At 39.1% G+C, this 23,386-nt stretch overlaps 1 protein-coding gene across 1 annotated transcript in view; it reads right to left on the bottom strand.

Moving 5' to 3' along the window:
• Nucleotides 1-22,182, bottom strand: part of ANKRD50 (ankyrin repeat domain 50) — a 40,183-nt gene extending 18,001 nt beyond the window's left edge. The window contains exon 1 of the mRNA XM_010290270.1: nucleotides 21,612-22,182. Coding sequence (XP_010288572.1) covers nucleotides 21,612-22,090 — 479 coding nt within the window. The 5' untranslated portion in view covers nucleotides 22,091-22,182. The remainder of the gene's footprint in view (nucleotides 1-21,611) is intronic.
• Between the last annotated feature and the right edge of the window lie 1,204 nt (nucleotides 22,183-23,386).

The following is a 23,386-nucleotide window of genomic DNA, read 5'->3' as shown; positions in this document are numbered from 1 at the left end:
CTTAGTTACACACTGCATAAAACCCCTTCCTTTCATAGCTTAAAATCCAAAACGTCAAATCCAAGTCCTCGTTTTGTTTGATACTCTTCAGCTTCTGTACTGGAAGGGATGGTGAGCAATTACGTCATATTCTCCTTCTCCAGGCCGTTTGTCATCTTCTGACTTGTACCACAGCCTCTCTGAGCCGTTTCTTTCCAGGCAGAAGAGTCCTAGCATATCGAAGGGGCTTCATAAAATGCCATTCCACAGACCCTCATCCCCCTGTGCGCCGCTTTTTTCCTTCGTAACACGTGTATTTCTGAACCATAACGTAACTTAAATCGTACTAGGAAAAATAGACACACGTATACATACATATGCACGTGCATGTAAGAAATGAGGCACACTGACTTCTCCCAGCTTACAGCAATATTATTAGAAGTGGGGCATTGACAAGACATTGATAAGGCTTTCACCTAAAGCACCCTTAGAAACCGTTTGATAAACTTCTGTTCTTCCTAGACCTTTTTGATTTCTTCAATTGAGCGTAGATCCCGAGTAACATAATAGCAAAACTTTTCAGCGACGGTTAAGTGCTGTGCTAACTTGCCAGAAGTTTACCTCCGTAATGTGACTTAGTAATTCCACTCCCCTACGATTCCTTGCTTGCAAAGGAAAATTACATGAATCAACACAGAATTAACAATGTCTTAAAGTCCTTCCGTCAATGGCGATTCATCTACACATTGTTGTAACAGATTGCTTAATTTGCAGAGTGCCTCTCAAAAGATTAGAAGTTGATTTTCTTTACCTTCTGAAAGGATAACAGCTTTATCTTTCTAACTTTTACATTCAATACAGATATAAAAGTGATTAACATTACAGAAAATTTCTGAAGTTAGAAATCGTGATTTAAAACAACAAAATTAAGTCAGTAAAAATCTCCAAAGAAATCTCCAAAGAAAATCTCCAGAGAAAACAGCACAATTAGGTATTTCAAATGACTGAATTCATTTTAATAGCAATGTAGTGTTATTACTTATTTATGCAGAGCAAAGATGTTTTACATGCTGTCTAGCAAATACGGAGTCCTCAGAACAATGAGCCATCCCACAGAATCCTTCAGGATTGCTACTGAGTTGACTGAACCCACGCAAACATGATTTTCCACATATGGAAGGAATATATACAGACTATGCTGAAGTTCTGCTTATGATTATCCTTGAGATTTTTAGATTGGTTCCACAAAAATACGAAGACACAGCAGAACAAAGCAGAAAGATAGCGGTGGTGTTCAAAGGCTGAAAAGAAACTCACAGTGCATGCACATGCTAAAAAAAAAAAGGCACACACACACATGCCAAATAACAATTAATGAGTGGTTCTAGGAGTAAAAGAAGTTATAAGTCCTAGTTTCTTATAGATGTGTTCCTCATATTTGATTGTCTCTGGTGTATAGGAAATTCCATATGTTCCCACTTAAATTGTTTGATGCCTGTTAGAGTGAACATAGCTTATCCCTAAAAGCACTCCCTTTTCTCTATCCAGCTGCTAGCATTCACTACTGATAAACACACAGAGTAAGTGTATAAAACTCATCTCCTCAGCAAGCCAGAAGCAGCAAGAAAAAAAAAGACACACACCCCCCCAACTCCACCCTCCATTTGTTAGAGTCCAAGTGCTGCTGCTTTTAGCAAAGCACAAAATACTTCAACTTTCATAACAGAAATGACTGATTTGGAAATCTGCTTTACTACTACTACAGCTCTTACATTTCTTTTTCTACATCAGCATGACAATTCTTTAACAAACTGCCTTTTGAGTCACCTTCTTGCCAAACGATTATAGCTTAGCACTTGTATTTCAGTTACAGCTGCAGATGCCAAGAAGAGCTATCCCAGAGGTCTGCGTTGGGAATTTCCAAACAGTGCTCTCTTCAAAGCAAGTTTGTTAAAAAGCAGGCAATATCGTTATCCCACACAGAGCCTTCTTCGCTTTCTCCTCCTGCTTTTTTGCAAATGCTTCTAACATCAGATTCCTTGAACAAATTCACCAGCTATTTGCCATATTCCTAATCCCTGCATATTAAACGAGCCTCTCTGCACCTATCCCTTCCTAAATTACTGAGGGATTAACTCTTCCTCCTCATTTTAAACTATTAGATGCCTCCAAACATTTTTATTCAGAGGAAACAATCTCTGTAAGCTACAGTTAGGGAGCCAAGCTTCAGGATCCATGCTGAAAGCAGGCACACACCCTGCACCCTCACAAAGGTGGAATGCGACACTGATTTTGCGTCCGCAGACCAAACGCGTAACATTTTCCCTAGTGCTATGGAATGAAGCCTACTGTCCTCTTCCAAGCTTTGCTCTTACTTCCGCCAAGCCTGCGGTGAGCCTCCGAAATGGCGTAAATGCAACCAGGGCGGTACGGCGCTGCGAACACAGTGGATCTCTCACCCGTTGGAGAACGTGGGCTGGGTGTAGAAAAGAGTGTGCTCCATGGGATACACTTGTACCCACACACAAATTACTTTGGGCTGGCTGGCAAGAAAAGACCCATATTACCCCCCAGCACGCAAGCAGCAATTACTTTTCAACTAGCAGCTAGCTTATGCTCAGACTTGGTGTATGTCGTCCTCCTCTCCCACTCTGCCTTCTGAAGTTTTTCTTGGGTACCACGAGAACGGCGCTGTGTTGTGTGCTTGTTCTGGTTTGGTGGACCACACGCAACGTCGCTCTGAACGCGGCTGGATCTGCTGTTTGGGTTGTATTTTTTACTGTTGCGTTTTGTCAGGTTGAAAAGAACAATCTTTCATTGACAGTGCTGCAAGTTAAAAAAAACATCGCTACAGGACACAAGCACATGAAAAGTAAGGCAAACATCCCAAACACATTTTTAAAGATGGTGCTAAACACTCCGAGTGATGTTTATTGCTTTTAGGTAAAGTTGGCCTCACGCTCTACTTCAGCTCATCTGTCTCCGCCCTGGTTTTGGGAGTGCTGAAATGTTAGGAAGTTGGCATTTTCCTGCTCGAGTTCATCAGCGCCTCCCTGATGAGATCCCCACAGAACGTCTTCGTTCCTAAAGACTGTTTTATTTGCATTTCAAAAAGGAAAGAAATATTCTTTGCCAGTGAGACAGTTCATATGTGATATTTACGATTCAGTTAATATTAATGCCATTAGTCTGAGTCACAAGAAGCAGCAGTAGGCGACCACACAGAATAACACAAAATAGCTGCAAACTCCGTGAGGATTGTAATTCCTTGGAATTGAAGTAATTCCTTGAGGATTGTAAACATATGCTGAAAAAATATATTCATAATACCTTGGATGAATAAGTTTGGTGATTACTAGCAGTATGATGGAGCAGATCAGCTTCTATCAGCAACTGAGCTTACATTGAGTTTTACCTGAATTTATTACTCTATTGGCAAAAATTTGCGAATAGAACTTCATAAAACATCCACCTTACCTGAGAGAGACAACGCAATGCTGTCCTCCGTATGAGACCTGAATGCCTCGTACAGTTTACAAGGAAATTGCTCACTTGCACATTTGATCTAAAGAATTACTGAAGATTAAAATAACGGGGGAATATGCCTATATATACATATTAAATGGATATCTTTGTATATATATATTTATATATAAAGTGTTTTAACAGTACCTAGTAATTTTTAACAGTACCTAGTAATAACAAAATAGACAATTCTTCAAACACTAGTCTCAATCTTCAGAAAAGCAAACCAACATCTTCCTTCCTACGGGTGGTTTACAACATGACATATCACAGCACTTTATCATGTAATTTTTAAGACAGTCATTTCCATTTATCTTGTATCAGAAAATACAGAAAATGAAGTGCATACTGAAACTGTAAATAACAACTACATTTACATAATGTTGTAATAATTTTTGCAAGCAACATAAGAAGTAGTGGGACTTTTGCCTAAAAAAAACAAACAAAAAACCCCCACCCCAAAAGCCCCCCCCCGGAGACCTAGCAAAAATCCTAACCAGTAAGTGGAAACCTGATGCTGCCTCTGCCAGCTCTAAAGCAGGCATAGCAGAAGCTCCATCTTCCAGAGCCCACTGCTGGGGCTCACGCAGGGAAGGAGAAGGCTCTCTAGGGAAGTTAAGACCTGGAGGTGCTGCATGACAAGAAAAGGGGAAAGAATTATGTTATACAGGCATTACAGAGGGGGGCTCAGGCCATTGCAAGATACATAAGGACATAGGTACCTAAGGGCACAAATCTATACACTATTGGGTTTTCACTGCTTCCACTGCTCATGGAATAGACATGAAACTTTAAAAAAAAAATGTGGAGTTTTGCATTTTCTTTTCCATTCTTACACATTTTAATCATCCGTAGTTAAAAAATTCTCACAAGTGACAGCAAATACCCCACCTTGCTCCCCACTGCCTCATGAGCTTACAGACACACGTTCATTTGTATATTATACAAATAATAATTTATACAAATAATAACAACAAACACATCCAGGTGTTGGTTAGCAGATTGTAATCTGTTTAAGGCTGTGTCCCCCTGCCCAGTTTCCAATTTGCATTTAAAAGAATGAAGCCAGTGAAGATAAAGCTGTTGAAGACTGTTAGAAGACAGAGGTATACCAATAGCTGAATTTTTCTCTTTTGTTTTCCAAACTGCATAGAGAGCATAGGTCACAATAAAAGAAGAAAAGGTACATTTCACTTCTACTAAAATTGACAATTCCTGCTTACTCTTTCCAAGAAGACTTTCAGCAGCTGTATTCACACTGGAAGAGAAACCAGAGCATCTTCACAAATTACTTGCAGTACCACCTGTAGATTAGCGAGTTTTACTTTGTCCTATGACAAGGCATTTATACCTTATGGATGACTGACAGTAAACAGTTTATTTACCTGCCTCATAATGCATTCTGGCTAATGATTAAGAGGGAAATTCTAATGGTCAAGTCCAATAGCTGCTTTCTGTCTAATATCACCCCAATTGCTGGCGCTATGTACATGCATTAATACAGGCCTTTGCTTCTTACTTATCGCCCAGCTGCTCATACTGGTAAAAACATCCTGAAAAACAGGGTCCCACAGAGGACCCTTAACTAACAGTGGAAATATTTGAGAAATACAAGGGCTGTGAAGCATAGAACACTTCTACACTTAAAAAGCTGCAAAATAAAACGTATGGCTAATGTGGCAAAAGAGAAGTGGCCCAGCTGGATGTGTACACATCCGTGTATGCACCGACGGATTTGACCAGGTTATTGAGGTAGCTATTCTGTCATTTTTCAACATGATAAACTGTACTGCAACCGATTATGGCTTTCTGTCAAAGTGCGTACCGGAATTACACATGCTCATGGACTGTAGCATAATATAGATTATTGTTTCTAGTCAATTATTTATTTACAGGCTGTGCAGAAGACAAACTGGCTCTAACAGTTCCACCCAACTATAGTTAAGTCTCATGAAGGAAGAGGCAGAAAGTGGAACAAAAAAAAAAAACAAACTGGGAACCACCTATTGGGCAAGCTCTAGGTACAGTATATGGATGTAAATCCAGAGTCTGATCTTTTCAGAAGTGGTGAATTAGAATCAGCAGGCAAGTCTAGTGCAATTCAGTACCTGGTTTTGCAACATCTTGTAACAACCTGAATGGTATCTGTAATTGTCAAGCAGACTTGCAGTCCCACAAGGAAAGCACAGAAGGCAGCTCCAGGGCATCAGGCCAGACAAAGGCAGAGTTTACGGGAGGACCAGCGCCATCGGTCACATGTAAACAAAGCACGCTTGGACCCCTGTGTATTGATGAGAGACCTCCTACTGTCTCATACAAATACAGGGGTGTTTTTGTCTATAAAGCATTGCCAGCAGATCTACTGGTGGATTTACTCAAAATCTCAGAAAACAGAAACCTTAAGAGCAAATATTTTGGTGTAATAGTTGGACTGCCTAGAACAGTTTGCAAACAACTCCACTATTACCAAGGTCAAACAACTGTGGCTGAAAACCATTCACACCTGCTACCATGAGCAGGTTGACTCTCTCTATATATTTTTAAACGGAATATATTTGCCATATCGATAACATATATAATGTTTTAAATTACTCCGAGTCTGACATATAAAAAACTGCATCTCTACCAAAGGCAAAGAGGAGAGTACAGGAAGCAATGCAAACGTTTTCCTGAACACGTAATATAAAACAGTAATTTATTCTACACAAACTCTCCCAGTTCTATTTTTTAGCAATTAAGAGGTCATCTAATCTACTTCCCCCCCATTCTTAAAGACTTCCAGTGATCAATACTCTGTCTCCTCAAGCAATCTATTCCAGTGCTTCAATGTTCTTATAACCAGGAAGTTTTCCCCTTCCCCTCACAAGTCTAACCTTGACCCGAATTGTTGCAATTTAAACCTTACAGTTCTTGCCCTATTGCTTGTGTCCCATGGATAACAGAAGGGTCATTACAAGGTGGCCTGGCCTGTATCAGGAATAGCGTGGCCAGCAGGAGTAGGGAAGTGATCGTGCCCCTGTACTCGGCACTGGTGAGGCCGCACCCTGAACACTGTGTTCAGTTTTGGGCCCCTCACTACAAGAAGGATGTTGAGGTGCTTGAGCATGTGCAGAGAAGGGCAATGAAGCTGGTGAGGGGGCTGGAGCACAAGTGTTACGAGGAGCGGCTGAGGGAACTGGGGTGGTTTAGTCTGGAGAAGAGGAGGCTCAGGGGAGACCTTATCGCTCTCTACAACTCCCTGAAAGGGGGTTGTGGCGACGAGGGTGTTGGCCTCTTCTCCCAAGTAACCAGCAATAGGACAAGAGGAAATGGCCTCAAGTTGCGCCAGGGGAGGTTTAGATTGGATATTAGGAAAAATTTCTTCATCGAGAGGGTGGTCAGGCATTGGAACAGGCTGCCCAGGGAGGTGGTGGAGTCGCCATCTCTGGAAGTGTTCAAAAAACGTGTGAATGTGGCGCTTCAGGACACAGTTTAGGGGACACGGTGGCACTGGATTAATGGTTGGACTTGATGATTTTGAAGGTCCTTTCCAACCTTAGTGATTCTGTGAAAATTTATGACTACTTCCCTCTACCCAGTCATCCAGAATATTAAGGAACACACTGAAGAGAGACAGACGCAGGACAGACCTCTATGAAACCCAACATGAAGTGCTGTGTCAGTATGAAAATGAGCCACTGATAATTACTGTCTCAGCACAGTTACTCAACTCTTTTTGCATGTAGCCAAATATAGTTCTACCTTGCACATAGCCTGTTTGCACAAATCTCATGTAAGCATCAAAGCCTTCCTGGAGTCAAAAATCGACATTCATGGTTATCCCTTATCCACAAGTACTATTACTCTTGTCCCTTACAAAAAGAAATCAGATTAGATTTGTCAAAACCAAGCCACGTCATACCACGTTAGCTGTTTTTCAATTCTTTGTTCTCTTCCAGCTGCTTGCAAAGAGTTTGGCTGATTATTTGTTCCGACATTTTTTATTTCAGTTGACATACTTCTAATTCCCCAAGACCTTTTTGTCCCTTTTTAAAGGAAGGCACTAAATATACATCTTTTTCTTTCAAGTCTGAATTTTCAGCCATCCTGATAAAGATAACCTGCCCTTTGAAGATAACAGTAACAGCTCATAGGCTGAACAGTTTGAAAACATCTCACCTATTCTATGGCTTGGGTTTTTTTGTCCAGGCTATGTTGTTCTATAATCTTACTTCTTTGTTGCTAGTTTTAATTATGTTAGCTGACTGCAAACTAACTTTAAGAAAGGACAATAGAAACAAGCATTGAAGATTTTAGCTTTCTCAGTGCTACGATTTTTTCCTCCCCAGTGAATAGCAGACCAATACGTGATGGATACTGTCTTCCCACCGCTAATATATGTATGGAATTATTTCTTATTACCGAACAAAAGGCACCTTACAAGAAACATGAACAATGCACCTTCACCTTTCAGTTTTGCCCTCATTTTCACACTGCTCTTTTACTTTCATATTCAGTAGTTGATCTACTATTTTTTTGCCTGCAGTCTTCCTCCTAGTGTTTAACACACGAATGAAAAGGAGCTCAGTTTCACTAAACTGGACATTTAATACACTGCTTTGAGACCTTAGAGTTCTTTCCAGCTAGTTCCTTTCTTTCATTATACTTGTCTTCATGAAATCTTACCCACAAATTATCTGAGGTCACCAATATCTCCAAGTCCACTGCTTTTAGTTTGTCCTTCTTTCTCCTCCTCTTCTAAACATTATGCATTTAAGATAGTGACTATGAAATTATCTCCAAAAGTTGTCTTTCATTTTCTCAGCTGGTTCTTTCCCATCTGATCGAAGCAAAATTATGTCTTCCCACTAGCTATTTTCTCCTCTTTGGCATTAGAAATATGGTCACTGACAGACTCCTGCTTATATCACGCTTTCCCAGCTGATGTTCATCTCCTTTTTGTTTTGTTATTCAAAATTTTCAACTATGTAGACATTATCATCCAAATTCTACACCCTGGATAATTCCCTTTGATATCTTAAAGAAGCTGAGCTTACTCGATCTTGCTGGTTTGGTAGAGTAAAACATTTGTATTTTAGGAAAGACATGGTTTAGAGGCGTAGGAATCTCTCAAGTTACTGACAACTGCTATACTCTGCAAAGCAGGTTAACTGTTAGATACACAAGATGGTCTAATAAACTAGTTAGTAAGTAGTTTCATTCACAGTCCATAAAAGATAACGCTTTTACCAACAAATCTTTAAGTAGATATCACACATGTAAAACTTGTATCACCACATGCAGTGTGTATCTTTTATTCACAGATTTTTTAGTGGCTTTAACTTCTTTAGTTTATTCTAGAACTACAAGCAAGCATATGATATACACAGCAACTCCTAGAGGAGCTACTTTTTTTTTTTTAACATACCAGTTATACAAGTTATCCTGACAGAACGTTTAGAGCATTTAAATCAACCTTGACTGTGTACTAATATTTCCAGTTCTGCTTGTTTACAACATACCTTTTTCCATTAGTATAAAGACACCTAAGGCATTTGATTAACTACCTCACTTATATTCCTCTTTGTCCATCCCATGACCCTATATGAATAACCCTATTTCCTCTCCTCCTCCACCCTCAGTTTAAGCTGTCATCTAAGTTGCTGCTATTTATATTTACTCCTGGATTTGTCATCCATCCACCAGGTGTTTTTTAAAAGCTCTCTTTTATTAGGGTCAAAAATCACCGTTTTTCTTTGTATTAAGCATCAATTAAATTATCATTGTTTGGTTCCACAATTCAATGTGTCTTAAAACAGAAAATGTTAGAGGGTGTCAAAGAAAGTACACTCTACATCAAATGCATGAGATGAAAGCACCAAATCAGACTCACTGAAAACTATTATTAGTTGAAATGAGAGAATTACCTATACTGCACCTTTTATTTTCCATACCTGTAAAGTCAGGCTAATAACTTACCTTGTAAATATTCAGAAGTCTGTGGTTGAAATGCAACATGTAGGAGTGGGACACCACAGTAAGAAAACCAGCAAGTTTATATATGCAACAGAATGTATTAAAATTACAAAGTAAGTTTTAAATCATTTCTAAAACCAAAGGTAAAGCAAAGTGAAATATATAGTCTTTCCAGCTTTCCTTATTAACTACCTAGTTCCTTAGCCATATAAAAATTATATATTTATTTGTTAAACTTCTGTGAGCAGTGTTATCTGAACTCATTAGTATACAACTGAATCAAAATTCTTGTGGCTTTACAGACATGTGAAGTTGCTGGGATTATTCTGTGTTTTGGAGATAGATAAAATCCATTTCCTTCTTCTGTGTCGATTTATGCAGAGCATAATCACAACTGAAGACACAGATAGTGCTTTCCATGTATACGATTGTATTTGTCAACATGAGAGAAATGCTAGCCACAAAAGAAACAAAGAAAACCCCAGATGAGACAGGTAGAAAACTGCACTGAATACATTCAATTGCATGGCTTTTGTCAAGCCATATTCTACTGTCCAGCCAGCCCTACGTTCTATTATTCCATGACCGCGTAACAAAACACAATAGCACAACGCACATGATACAAAAACAGTCACTGTTATTACTGCAGTTCAGTCTGACAATACCCAAATTAGACTTTTCCCTATGCATTTGATTCCAAAAGAAAAAAAAGATACACTACTGATTGGGAAGCACAAAGAAGAGAAGGAGTACTGCAGCAGATATTTCAGCAGTAAGCTGTTTCTTCAGAACAGAGGGTTCTTGAATTGCCTACGTGGAGGAACCACAATAAACAACAATATACATTTTGAAATCTTGATCATTCCCTACTCAAGTTGCTCTGTACCTGCCTTTCTCACTTCTTGCAGATCACCATAGTTCAACAGTTGAAGTGTGGGTTGCGCTGATTGCAGGATTATACTGTCCAACCTCATTTTCAGAAAATCCTCTGCACAAATACCAGATGAAAAGCTGTTAAGATTTCACCTTACTAGTCAAGCACTTAAGACAGCTTTCCTTCTATGTTTGCATTACCACATATCTTTTTCCATCTTATTTTCTCAAGTAAGAGGGACTAGCCTAACCTTTAACTGCATTGTCTTAGTTGAAGAGGCAACAGATGGAGCAGCTTTCATGTGTCCCATTCAGAATTATTCTCCCATAGTCCCCAAAGTAGAATCCAAAGCATATGTTCCTCATGCATCACTCTGGGTCCGTATTAGTTAGCTTGTGGTTTGTTCCCCCCCAACCCCAAGCAGATACAGTTTCTCTTAATTTGACTGTAAATCCCCTACTGAACCTCTCTATATCTTCACTGTAATTTACTTAAAAAAAAAAACATTGTTAGGTTAGCACCATGTGAACCTGATTCTATTATCTTGCAGCAGTGATGTTCCAAAGCATTTAGCTTTGGAATTGATTCTATAGCTTTATATTTAGTAAGATCTATTTTTCGCCTTAACTACAATAGAACAAGTAACAAACTACATTCTCCTCTTCTCCCCCCCCCCCCAATTCATACACAAAATGTTTACTATGGATGGCAACTTTATCATTAACTTAAAATAGAAGGAGGTACTAAGGGAAAAAAGTATACCTGAAATCATGAAAATCAAACTTAACGTGAACATGCAGTACCTGCTACAAATCACAGGGGTGGATGGGGGAATATCTTTTTTCTTCATTTTTTCAGAGAAAATAAGTGGAATGAAGCTGAAGCAAAGGAACTACAAACATTCTCCAACACAAAATAAAGCAACTGAAACCAAACTGATGCATACAACTGTCAATGAAATGCTCTAAGTTTGGAAAGTTTACCGAAGTGTTTCTAGTCTAGTCAAAACTAATGTGTGTCGGTACCACTGCCATCACATACGCCAGTGCGACAGTGAGGCAACGTAACAGAAAAGTTCCTAACATCCTTCCTTCTTAAACTTTGTGTTGTTGACTACTTAAGTTTCCACCTGGTAGAGAAGGCAGAGTTGATAGTTCTTTGCTAATTTAGGGTAATTTACAATCATATAGGACACCATTTCTCTTACCACAGATCAGCTGCACTACAAACGGAGCTTTCTTCCAATGTCCTGTTGAACTCTACTTCATGAAAGCGTAGAAAAAGGATGGACAACTTCGTGATTTTACCACACTCACCATGACTGCAGGAGAGCTCATGTAATTAAACCAAGATTTGTTAATTAACTGCTTTAAGATGGAAATCATGTTGCCATCCCATTCTTAACAGTTTTTCCTCCCGAGGTTTATGCATACCTGCCCATTACTGTCACCTCTATACTGCTGGCATTTTCCTTAACCAACCTACAGCTTCTGAACAGTTTTTTGTTTCTTCCAGGGCAACTCCATGGTTCTTCAAATAACTTCAAATAAGATGCTGCCATGCCCCCTTCCTCTTAATCTCATTCATCTACTAAGATATCACAGATCTTTAGCACACAAACTTGCATCTGTGCAGCCAGATGCTCATGTCCCCTTCTTCACACATGCACCAGTATTACCAATTCTTATTGGTACATGACAAAAAAAACCCCAGGACGACATTGTTGATGGGCCGCAGACTGGAATTCCACTCATGTATGATCCTTTATTCCCATTCTTCCTCCCACTCCTGTCAATTTAAACAACAGCATCCAAAAACTGAACCAAGAAGTTTGATCTTTGACAAAAGACTTTTTGGTCCTTGCTTTGTGCGAAGTTTATCTGCAAACATGCAACAGAGAGGACTAACTGCAATTGTTTTGCCCCTCTCACTCCATCAGGTATGTAAATTTCTCCACCTGCCTTCTTTTCTTGATCTCATTTTCAGTTTTTCTTTCATGCTATCCCATCACATTTTGATGTCATCAAGTGTACCAGAAACCTACCCACCTACATTCATTGCAGGACCTCCTCCACAATACCTTTGAACACCTATATACAACTCAACCCTTATTTCAACATAATTATATTCTTTTTTTTTTTTTCCAATCACACTTGCCTTTTTTCTTTTTCTTAATTATTTCTTTTTGAGCAGTAATTCTTCAATCATGAAGTGTTTCTGCATTAACTATTCAAAACATTCCTGCTCCTAAACAAAGATAGAAGATTTCTCACCACTCCCAGTGTATTGTACACATCATCACACAGGAGAAACTGAAACTTCTTCAATGCGTTGCTTCACTAACACTTTCAGGAGGCGGTTTTTCAATACTATCTTTTCCCAGTATATTAGACACACTAAGTCCTTTCTACTTCCCAATCTGCCAAATCCTTTTCATTTTTTCATTAAAAAGGAAGAAAAAAAGAGAAACTTAAACCCTTGCACAAGCTACGAACTTGTGCATAGAAAACTGGAGGGAAGGGAAATAATTAACAAGTGAGAATTGCTATGAAGGTCCATCTAACTAAACAGCTTATAGGAAAACCTGTAAGGTTTAAGACTAAGCCACATAGATTAAAGGCAAAATGTTAATGCCTATAGAAGTAGAAGACAAAAAGGTCTATGTAAGTTGTCATTATTAAAATGCCTTAGGGAAACTTTCTTATGGTAATTTAAACTGAAAAGGTTAAAACCTTAAATGGTATTCTGTTCAGTCTGTGTGCAGTGCTTCCATACAATGAAAGAAGAACATACAACTTGCTCCTGCTGAAACACTAACTGTTGCTATGTGACCCGTTAACTCCACAGCTTTAAGGGAAAAGCCTAAAGAGAAACATGCCACAAAGTACTTAAGCTTCAGGCAACGCTCAACTTTCTTACAGTCTAGAGAGCGCCAGAACACAGTGTTTTCTACAAAACCTAGCATCAGTTAAGTGTCCAAAGCATCAGTTACACATTACATGCACATACTGGGAATGAGAAGCTCCATCAGCATCAAGATGCTCTCACAAGAGCAAGTTTATGAAATACCAATTTACCTTCTGCAACTTCACTTTCACTGAGGTGGAAATACAAGCTGAGTGGGCAGATTCTTTTTAACCTCTTGTGCTTGCTCTTACCAAAATAGTTCATCTCACCCATGAATTGGTATGACTCTCAGCCACTGTCCCACCTCTATCATTTTTGAGTATAAAATAAATCATGTTACTGAATAATTAAAATGTAGACAAATGTTGTGTTCAATAGAAGTCTCTATAATATACTTGACAAATACGTAAATACTTACAAATTAACAGACTCGTACCACACAAAAGTGAAAGTCAGCACAGAAATTGTGTTCATAATTACTTGAACTGTTGTAACTAGTAAGCTACACTGAAGACAAGTAGCATTTTACCACACATTTAGCATTAATACACTGCAATCATTCACATCTTCACAGCATACCACCACATGGGAGACAGTATTAAGGTTCAGCGTGATACATTTTTTTTTGTACTGTTCCTTACTTCTTTCATACAGACTGTCTTGTTCACCATTTTTTCTTCATTAGATCTCAAAAGATCTTTTGATCTTGCTGGTACCAGCTTACACATAGCTGCTTCCTATAAAGTCATAAAAGGCTTTGTGCCGTGAAGTCTGTCTGTTATTTTTAATATTTTATGTCTCTCACTACACAATCACTAAGTGTAAGCCTCCACAGTATGAAGATCAATATACTACAGAGCTAAAGACTATAAAACTGTCCAGTCTTTCTGATGAAATCCATAGGAGTAAACTTTTTTAATTTAAAAAGTACCTCAGCCACTTGATGTTAAAGGCAAATATTTTTGACACAAACCTTCTTCACCAGAAATGAGATACTAAAATAAAAGTGTAATTATGCCATTATGATTGAGTACATAGTATTGTCAGTGATGAAAAGAGGCAAGGGCTCCTCATGTTTTGGCATGACTATGTTTGATAGTCCTTCGTTTTTCAAAAAGCAGAGAGATTAAAATCATTTCATGAATCTAGCCTTAAATCATGCAGAACTGAGAGCTTATCATTCCAACACCCAGCTTCTGTGGAATCTCAAACTAAAACTAGAAACAGGCAGAAGACAACATGGGAAAGACCACCGAGGACCTCCCTTGCTAGAGCACTGCTTGCGCATCTCCTTTGGCATGCTGCACGTGCCGAGATCTTGAACATCTCATCGATGCACCACAGAAAGTCTACAAAAAGGTATCCAACACAAAACAACTTGCTTTTAACTGGAAACAATTATGGCTCCTACTAACAGGAGAATTTGATCTTGTACCAGATCAAGCTCCTTTGGGCTAGGATCCAACTAGCTTCAGTATTCTAGTCAAGCATAAGCAAAAGATGTAGGAATGGAGAAAATTCTGGGAAAGTACAGAAATAGAATGTTGCATATTTACACATCTAAACTGTTGCTAAGAAAACTTCCCTTTAGATACAGAAAAATTTATTTAGCTAAGGGATTTTTTAATGTTGCATTCTTAAGTGTGACCTCTGAGGAAAGACTAACAACATCCCCCCCGCTTCCTTCTTCTTCCCCCAGCTTTATATGCTGGGCATGCCGTCATATGGGATGGAATAGCCCTTTGGTCAGTTGGGGTCAGCTGTCCTGGCTGTGTCCCCTCCCAACTTCTTGTGCACCCCCAGCCTGCTCGCCAGTGGGGTTAGGAGCAGAAAAGGCCTTGCCTCTGTGTAAGCACTGCTCACCAGTAACAAAAACACCTCTATATTATCAACAGTTTTCAGCACAAATCCAAAACAGAGCCCCACACTAGCTACTATGAAGAAAATTAGCTCTATCCCAGCTAAAACCAGCACAAGTTTAAAGGTGAGAGGAAAGAATAAAGCAGCATTCAAATACATAAAAGGTTGTCCCCAAATAGGAGAGAATCTATTCTCCATGCCTCTGGAGAACACTGTAAGTAGTAACAAGCTTAGACTGTAGAAAGAAAGATACGTTAGACATACGGAAATTTTTTCTGGTAAGAATTGCAAAGTGCAGGAGCAGATGAAGCAAGCATCTCTCAAACAGACTTGGTTTCTTCTGCCTGGGGATGGAGATGGCCTTGGTTTTCTGGGTCCCCTTCCAATCCTCCCAGAGCCGAAATCAGTCACTTGCACATTTGAACTTTACAGGTGGTAAATGAATAAACACACTGGAAGTTTAACAACTTTCTTCTTTAAAGGGTCCTGTAAATTAATTCATTATGCATTCAGATCTTTCTTCACATGGAACAGGATACAGTTAGTCCTTGGCTTTGTTTCTTCCATTTATAGGTCTATGAAATTAGGGTCTGACAAGATCTGTGTTCCCACCCTCCTTGTAACCGTTGCAAAGCTACAAGCTTCCAAGGTTGTAGTAGAGCTGCAGAAGCAGAGGGCATGGCTGTGTAGTAGCCCTTTCAAAAGGAAAGATGATGAATAGAGAAAAAGATGTAAATCACTTCCAGACAGTCTTTGAGACTTGGGTGAGAAAAGTCAAAGTGTTTCTTTTTTACAAAAAGATTAATACTGAATTATTAATGTCTTCTGGAATAAATTGATAGAAATCCCAGCAGCTTTTGAGCTTCCAGTAGCCCAAGCTCAAGCATCTACAACTGTCTCCAACTTGCTGCCTCTCAGTTTATCTTTTATTTAAATCCCTCTTAAGCTCATGGTAAAAACAGATTTCTACTAAACACATTTCTTTTTAAAAGAATAAATATAAAGGCAAAAGAAAAGTAGCCCAAATATCACATGCTAACACCTCACCCCCTCCAGAGCAAAATTAATACCACTTATTTTCACAGCAGTCACAGAACCTTGAGTGCTCCAAAGAGCAGCAGAAGCATGTATTGTGGTGAATGCACTAGCAAGGAAAACTAAAAAGTTTGTAGGATAAAGTATTAAAAGACCAAACCCATGGAAGTCAGGATACTCTAATTAATCTCTGGCCTCAGCCATTAAAGAGAAAGAAAAGGAAAGAACTAAAGAGGAGCTGCCCTTCAACTTCTCACATTTACTACAAAAAACACTTAAGTTTTTGCAATTAAGAATAAGTGACTCCGAAACAGTGAAAGCTCACTAATTAATTGTGCAGTAAAGCCTACACAATCCATGACAATTTTAATTATATTACTGGCTTCAAAGATCGTATAAGGAGTTCTAAAAAGAACAGCTTCTTCACACTTTATCAGTGCTCGCATACAACTCAATTTCTAAACCCATTCCTTCCTCTATGCTAAATAAGTGGCAAGAAAAATGGCATTTCAGTACTGCAGATTTGAAGTCCCCGGACAACAGTCACAAGAACATTTGCTGAACAAACCTGTGTTTTGATACGTTGTCAGACAAACAACCCAGAACTTGAAATAAAACTTGCCTCCCCTTACCATTTAGATAAGGGTAAAAGCTCTCTGTCACCTGCAATTTGCAACTTTCTGATGATACCCTACTCTTGAGGGAAAGTGGGAAGAAAAAAAAAATTGTAGCATGGAAAGCCAATACAAGTGAAGGGCCAGGGAAGGGGGGGAAGGAAATGCTTGTTAGCATTACTTGACAATCCTGGGTTTTTTACTCTGAATTCTGCTGCTTACAAGATTTCCATCATACTGCCAAACACAAAACACCAGAGGCTCAGTCCTTTGGAGTTCTCCTCCAAACAGGTAAAAGTAACTTTACACAGATAACAGCTATTGGCACAAGATTTGTTGTACTTTAATGCTGTCCAAACAAATGACTCATACAAGAAGGCTTTCAATTTTAATCAACATAAACCCCTGCTTCAAACTCGCAGTGAGCATAAAACCTTACATGACCTCTTACACTTCTTACAATCAATCAATTACAATCAAGCATATTCTAAAGAACTGTAAAACTACTTTACTTTTTATACCACTTAATATTATTGGTCACGTTCCATTACGATGCAAATCCGTTGTGCATGCAGACGCATAGGAACTATACCACAGATACTTGGTACAGCTTCACCGAGCACTAGGGTATGGAGAAACTGCAACATCCAACAATTCTTTATTGACATTATTTTAAAGTTTTGGTGCAGATGTCTTCTGTCACCTGTCCAGCTTAGTTAACTCTCTGGGGTTTCCCTTTTCAAATATGAGTAGCAGAAACCAGGAGTTAGAAATAGAAGAAAACCTATGATTGTCTGGGAACCTGCAAAAGAACCATGGCACTGAATTTAGCACCAGCGTATGCAGAAGAAGAAATAAATCCTGTGTCCTTTCTGAAAAAGGGATGCTTAAATTTTGGGGCACAGTTTCTGCTATATTCATTTTTGGTAAAGATGATATAACATCAGCTTCAGAAAACTTCCATGAACTACTTATACAATCACAAATTTGCTCAGGAGGTTTTCTTTCCTTTTTTTAAATTGTTATTTTCTTGGGTTCTTTCTGATCAGGGACACCTACTTGCCTGGGAATGCAATTTCAGCAATGCAAATAAGTGGAAACCTGAATTCATAGCTTCATTTTTTCCCCAATGTAAATCTCCTTGATCAGACCATGTTACATTAAAGTAATTGTATTAGAATGGATGTTCCAACTCAGAGCAACGGCTGCAAAAGAAATCAACTCCGCAGGGTAAACTAGGTCTACATTTCTAGTTCAGTCCACTTTCTAGGCTGTGATTTAACCAAGCTCTGCCTTCCGCCACTAATCCTAGTTGTAGCACAACATGTGGGAATTGCGTACCTTCCTTGACTGCTTGAAGGTGTTTAATGTCCTCTCCTTTGTCTGAAAAACCTAAGCCAGGATCATAAAGGTAAATGTCTTTTTACAGCCTAGTTTGCACAAATTTCAGTATTATCTGTGGTTTATATCAGAGTTCCTCTGTGGCCTCATGGCCTTGGATAATTGACAGCCACCTGTATTCCTACCAATTGCTGGAAATATAAATTTGCTGCAGCAAAACCAAAACGAACTCCCATCCACAATCTTAGTGATAATATTGCAAAATTTCAGTTATTCAGATTTTGACTTTTCTATTTAAATAGGACATAAGGGCCTAATAGACCTTTTCAATTAAATTCTTTCAGCTTAACACATCATCTCTTCTTACTTTTGGAGTCTGTAACACTCTTTGCAGTTTCCCTTATACTTTCTGCTTCACTTTCACCTAGAACTTGAATGTGAGGCTTCAGCATTCTCCCTTACGTTTAAGACTGCTTTCTGCTCCAGTACTCTATGTGAGAAGAAAAGTGCCTCAGAAGCGGTTGCTGTAAGCAGCAATTCTTTCTCTCAGCTGTCAGTGCAGCAACAAATGCTTGTTAAATACATTTGTATAGATCAGCCCTTACAGCTCTTCAAATCTGCAAGATCTGCCCCAAAAGAATTTTTAGGGCTCGTTAAGATTATAAATACACGAGAAGCTTTTAATGTTAAGACATTCAAATAGGAGGAGAAAAAGTCCCAACTCTCTGGGTCATCACTTGCACATGTATCACTCTAACCATCAGGGTTCCTGAAAACCTACTTAAAAAATGTTCTTCAGAAAAAGATTCACTATTTTAACCAGTGAACTTTACATTGTTTATAAACTGGCACATGACAAGGCATTAGAAAGTTTTTCCTTCTTATTATTTCTAGGACAATTAGCACAAAAATAGAATGGTGTAATCTTGTTTAGCACTTCAGAAGAGAAGTCTTTCCATTTTAGGCCATGAATACATAGCTGGGTCTGCAGCAGCCGTGCAAAGGAAAGCAAAAATTTGACAATGTCTTTCAAGATCTTTCCCTTCTTCTACTGAATAAAGAAAATTAAAATAAGGTAAAAATCAATGGAGCACTGAGAAGAGAGCTTTATGCTGTTTCAGTGCCTTTACACAATGCAAATCAGCTGACTGTTAAGTTTTCCTAGAACTCATTTCACATTACAATAACTTTCACTTAACAGAAAGCATATACAAACACATCAGACCACAATACTGAAGTGCTCAGTGATAAGTCTTAGAAAGCATGAAGAATACTAACTTATGTTTTTGTTAAACATTTCCTGCATGCTTTATATACTGACAAAAGTTCAATTAACAAGTGATTGAGGTATTTGATGGTAGGGAAGGGGTTGCCAAGTTCCTCTTGGTTGTAGGCAGTGATTGTATGATACACGCAGCAGAACAAGCTCGTGGTACCGCTGTCAACAGCCATCTCCTGGTCCCCTGCCACAGTGCTGAAAACTTATATTCCCAGTACAGCATCTTGTCTCTAACGCCTCATCTCCCCTAAACCTGAAATATGAGAATGAAGACTAGCTACCACAGCTGCTTTTGACAGCAGGAGATCAGGGTAGGTGGGCAACAAGGGAATACATGAAGGGCTAAAAAAAAAAAAGGCTCCTAACTGAAGCTGTGGTAGTACAACGTAAGTATTTTTAGCATAATACGACTTCACAATCACTGCTGCAAAACTTGAGAAGGGAAAGACTAGTACCAGATGTTGTGTCATATTTTATTTTTCCAGTACAAAACCAAGAAGCCTGTATATTGACCTAACTACTCAAACAGCCCACCATTAAACTCTGTGTTCATAAAAAGCAGTCTTATCTAAAAAGCTGAGTCTGACTCTCGAGTATCTTTTGTATTTCTATATTGCATTTTTGTCTAAAGACATCTACCTAACTCCTGTTCTTTGGAGTACGGCAATCATGTTTAGACCAGAGGAATTCCAGCTCTTGAGAGAACTTGCCTGTACTAAATTAGTAAGATTTCCTTGTAATAGACTTTTAAGCATAAATGGGCTCTTACTCACCAGATTAATCCACTTCCATGATTTTAAAAGACTGCCTAAAGCTAGATGGCCAGTCCGCTATTCCATTTATAGACACCCAGTTTTTAGTCATTAGAAATTGAGAAAGCTTAATACTTCTGAAATTAGGACCTTAACAGCTGCTAGAATTTGCATCTTCACTTAGCAACAAACAAACAAAAAAAATCCAGAATTAGTCTTGGTTTAGACTATTTGTTTTAAGACACTACACTGAGAACAATGTAGACATGCATCCTGTTTATTCAGCGGGCAAGGACGTAACAGCCATCAGAACTGGAAGGCTCTTTTACACCACCATGATAATATAAGCAAGCACTATAGTTCAACCTCAGCACTTGTTTACTCAGCCTTAGTAGTCAGGGGAAGAAAAAAGGAATAGGATTTTTTTTTTTTTTAATCCCGCAGACATGGTCCAATAAACCCTTAAGTACCACGAAAAGTTACGTCACCACACAACGCTAAAGAACTTCAGTTTAACTAATATACCAGGAAAGTTTTATACTAGCAACAAAGTCAACCAAAGCTCTGTTGCTAGCGACAAGCCTCATCCTTTCTGATTTTTCCTTCACTGTGACCCAAAGGAATTAAGACCAACAGACGCATGCTTGTGAAGGCTGTGCTCAGGATAGCACATTATTCTAAGTGATCTACAGAAACACTTGCACACATGAATACCCTTACAGAAACAAAATTCCCAGTGACATACTGAAGAGACTCCGGTTTGTTAGGGAACACTAAGTAAACAAACAAATATTTTTATTCAGCATAGCTGACAAACCTTCTAATGGGCAGGGTGAGCCTTCTTGATAAATTTCTCATCCACTCAATACTTTGGAGTACATATTTTATAAGTAGTCATAAAGATCTGACATAATCTGTGCATATTGCGAGAAATAACTTAAAGAGTTAATTGACATTTTCCTAGCACATATTTTTAGACAAACATAAAACTGATGTGCTGGATGAAACCCAGAGATCCATTAGTCCAGTTTCAGATAAAAAAAAGTTAAGTCCAGTTTCCAGACAGAGCATGGTATTGGAAGCTTTTGCAAGGGTCCTGTAAGGTCTGTATCAGGTCTATGAAGGACAACTCCCCTACCTTTATGACATGTGAAGGCTGACGACATACCTTCCACTCTGAAGTCAATCACTTTAAAGTCTTTCCAAAACATCAGTTACAACTGATAGTATTAATACACAAATGCAAATAAATTCACTATTAATAATAAATTTTGTTTAAAAAATAACATTTATGTCAGCAATAAGGACAAACTTAGATTTTTCCACAGTAGGTCTGCAAGCTCCGACAGAGATAACAAGCCGTGAGACAAACATGTTTTGAACTGTCTGCACTGTAGACTCTTTGGAAGGAAGACCTAAACAGAAGCCAGCATTTTTTTTATTATTTGGGTTTTATATTTGATAGGGTTTTTTTTAAAAGTTGTTTTTACCTTTTAAATGCTTCAGCGGGGTTCCTCTCACATTCTCCGGGTTGCAAGACAGTTTGAATAGCAGGATCTCTTAGTTTGTCCTCATACCCCTGGATCAGTCCACTGCGGCAGATTTGTGTAACTAAACCTCTAATAAACCCTCCAACACACAGTGTGTCAGAGTCTTGGGCCCTGCAGAAATGGAACGCTAGAGCTTGACGATGTAAGCCTCTTTGTAGGTTTGCAGGTGAGCTTGGCCACAGTAACTCAGTACAGAGGGCTGTCTTCCCACTGCCGGGCCCTCCTACCAACAATACACCCCAGGCAGCTCCTTTCCCAGAGACAACACTGGTATTATTCCCAGAATTCGCTACAAGAGACGGTTTGTTGGCAGCACTACTGCTGCAGTTAGCTTTCTCCTGGAGGCAGTGCTGAAGCTTGTGGAAAACCCACTCCCTACAGTAAAACGGCTTTCCCTGCAGCAAGCTGGTTTGAGCCATTTTACAAAGCTTCTTCTCTTGGATTTGTCATAAGCAGCAGTACACCGTCAACACCTCAGAGCAGGGAGATACGCATTCATCTTGCACAGAAAAGTCTTCCGCACAGAACTTGACAGAGGTTAAGGTAATCAGTTAACAGCTCCTAAAACTTAACAGCCTCTTCTTAGGAAGGGTGTCACTCCATTTGGATGCTTTATTACGATTAGCATAACACAATCACAGTTCAGCTGACATCATGAAGCGGTGTCTGATACCAACGCTCAACGATGCTTCTCATACGGCTCAAAAGTTCGTACAGCTCCATGGCTGCATCTGTAGTTTATGCAGTTGCGTGTGTTCCCAGTATACGGGGGAGACAATACATCTGGAAAAACTGAGGGAAAGCCAACTTTTCAGTGTATACTAAATGCCTTTCAACTCTAGGCATTAATCTCTCTGGATGTACACCCAGAGAAAGCTGTCCATAATAAGACGTTCCTTCTGGGAATTTTACAGAGAAAGTGATTTTTCTTCAGAGTACTATATACACACCACAAACGTGGATAAGTACCACTTACTAAGAAACGGTCAGTTTGGACAGTGAGCTTTGCAGACTTCATACATCTGGGTGAGTGTCTGAGAAGTGCTTCAGATTATGGTTTCTTATGCAGTATAGATGACAGAAAAAAAAAAATGTTTACAGCTTCTTATTTCAATACATTCACAAGTGTCTTGTTCAGGAACTTGGATTCTTACTGAACCTGTTCTCAGGTATCTTAATCGCAAGATGTCAGAAGAGACAACATCTTCCCCTAGAGCTCTGAAATAAAGAAGACAGCACTTTTAACCCTACACGCAAGTCGTAATTCAGTCAATTGCAAATGCAGACAACAAAGAGTAAAATCAAGGGCTCTTATTCTTTATTTTTGCTTATGCTATTAAATCAAATTAATCTAAAAAGCTGTTTTAGAGAAATTTGTCTTTACAAAGTACTATTAGCCACATATAAGAAAAACCACGCAACAAAACCCGCTAAACAGATATGACAGTGGCCTCAAAACTACGGGAGCAATAAGCTGTGCCTTTTCTCTGAATGCACCCCCTTCACCCGAGAAACACTCTTCCTAACAAGGCTTTATCACCCAGTTCTCTCTTCACCCCATTTTTCTGTTGCCGGCCACGGGGTGGGGTTTTTTGGGGGGGTTGCTGGTTTTTTTTGCTTCGGTTTGGGTTTCTTTTTTTTAAGTTTATTTCAGACGGGTGAGCTGCCGACGCCTCTTCGCTCGCTCCTTTGTTCCCCGCCGCCGGCAGCGGGGC

The sequence above is a fragment of the Phaethon lepturus genome, unplaced genomic scaffold (assembly GCF_000687285.1).
Source record: "Phaethon lepturus isolate BGI_N335 unplaced genomic scaffold, ASM68728v1 scaffold537, whole genome shotgun sequence".
NCBI lineage: Eukaryota > Metazoa > Chordata > Aves > Phaethontiformes > Phaethontidae > Phaethon > Phaethon lepturus.
Note: the sequence above shows the minus strand (reverse complement) of the source record. Positions and strands in the feature narration are given on the sequence as shown.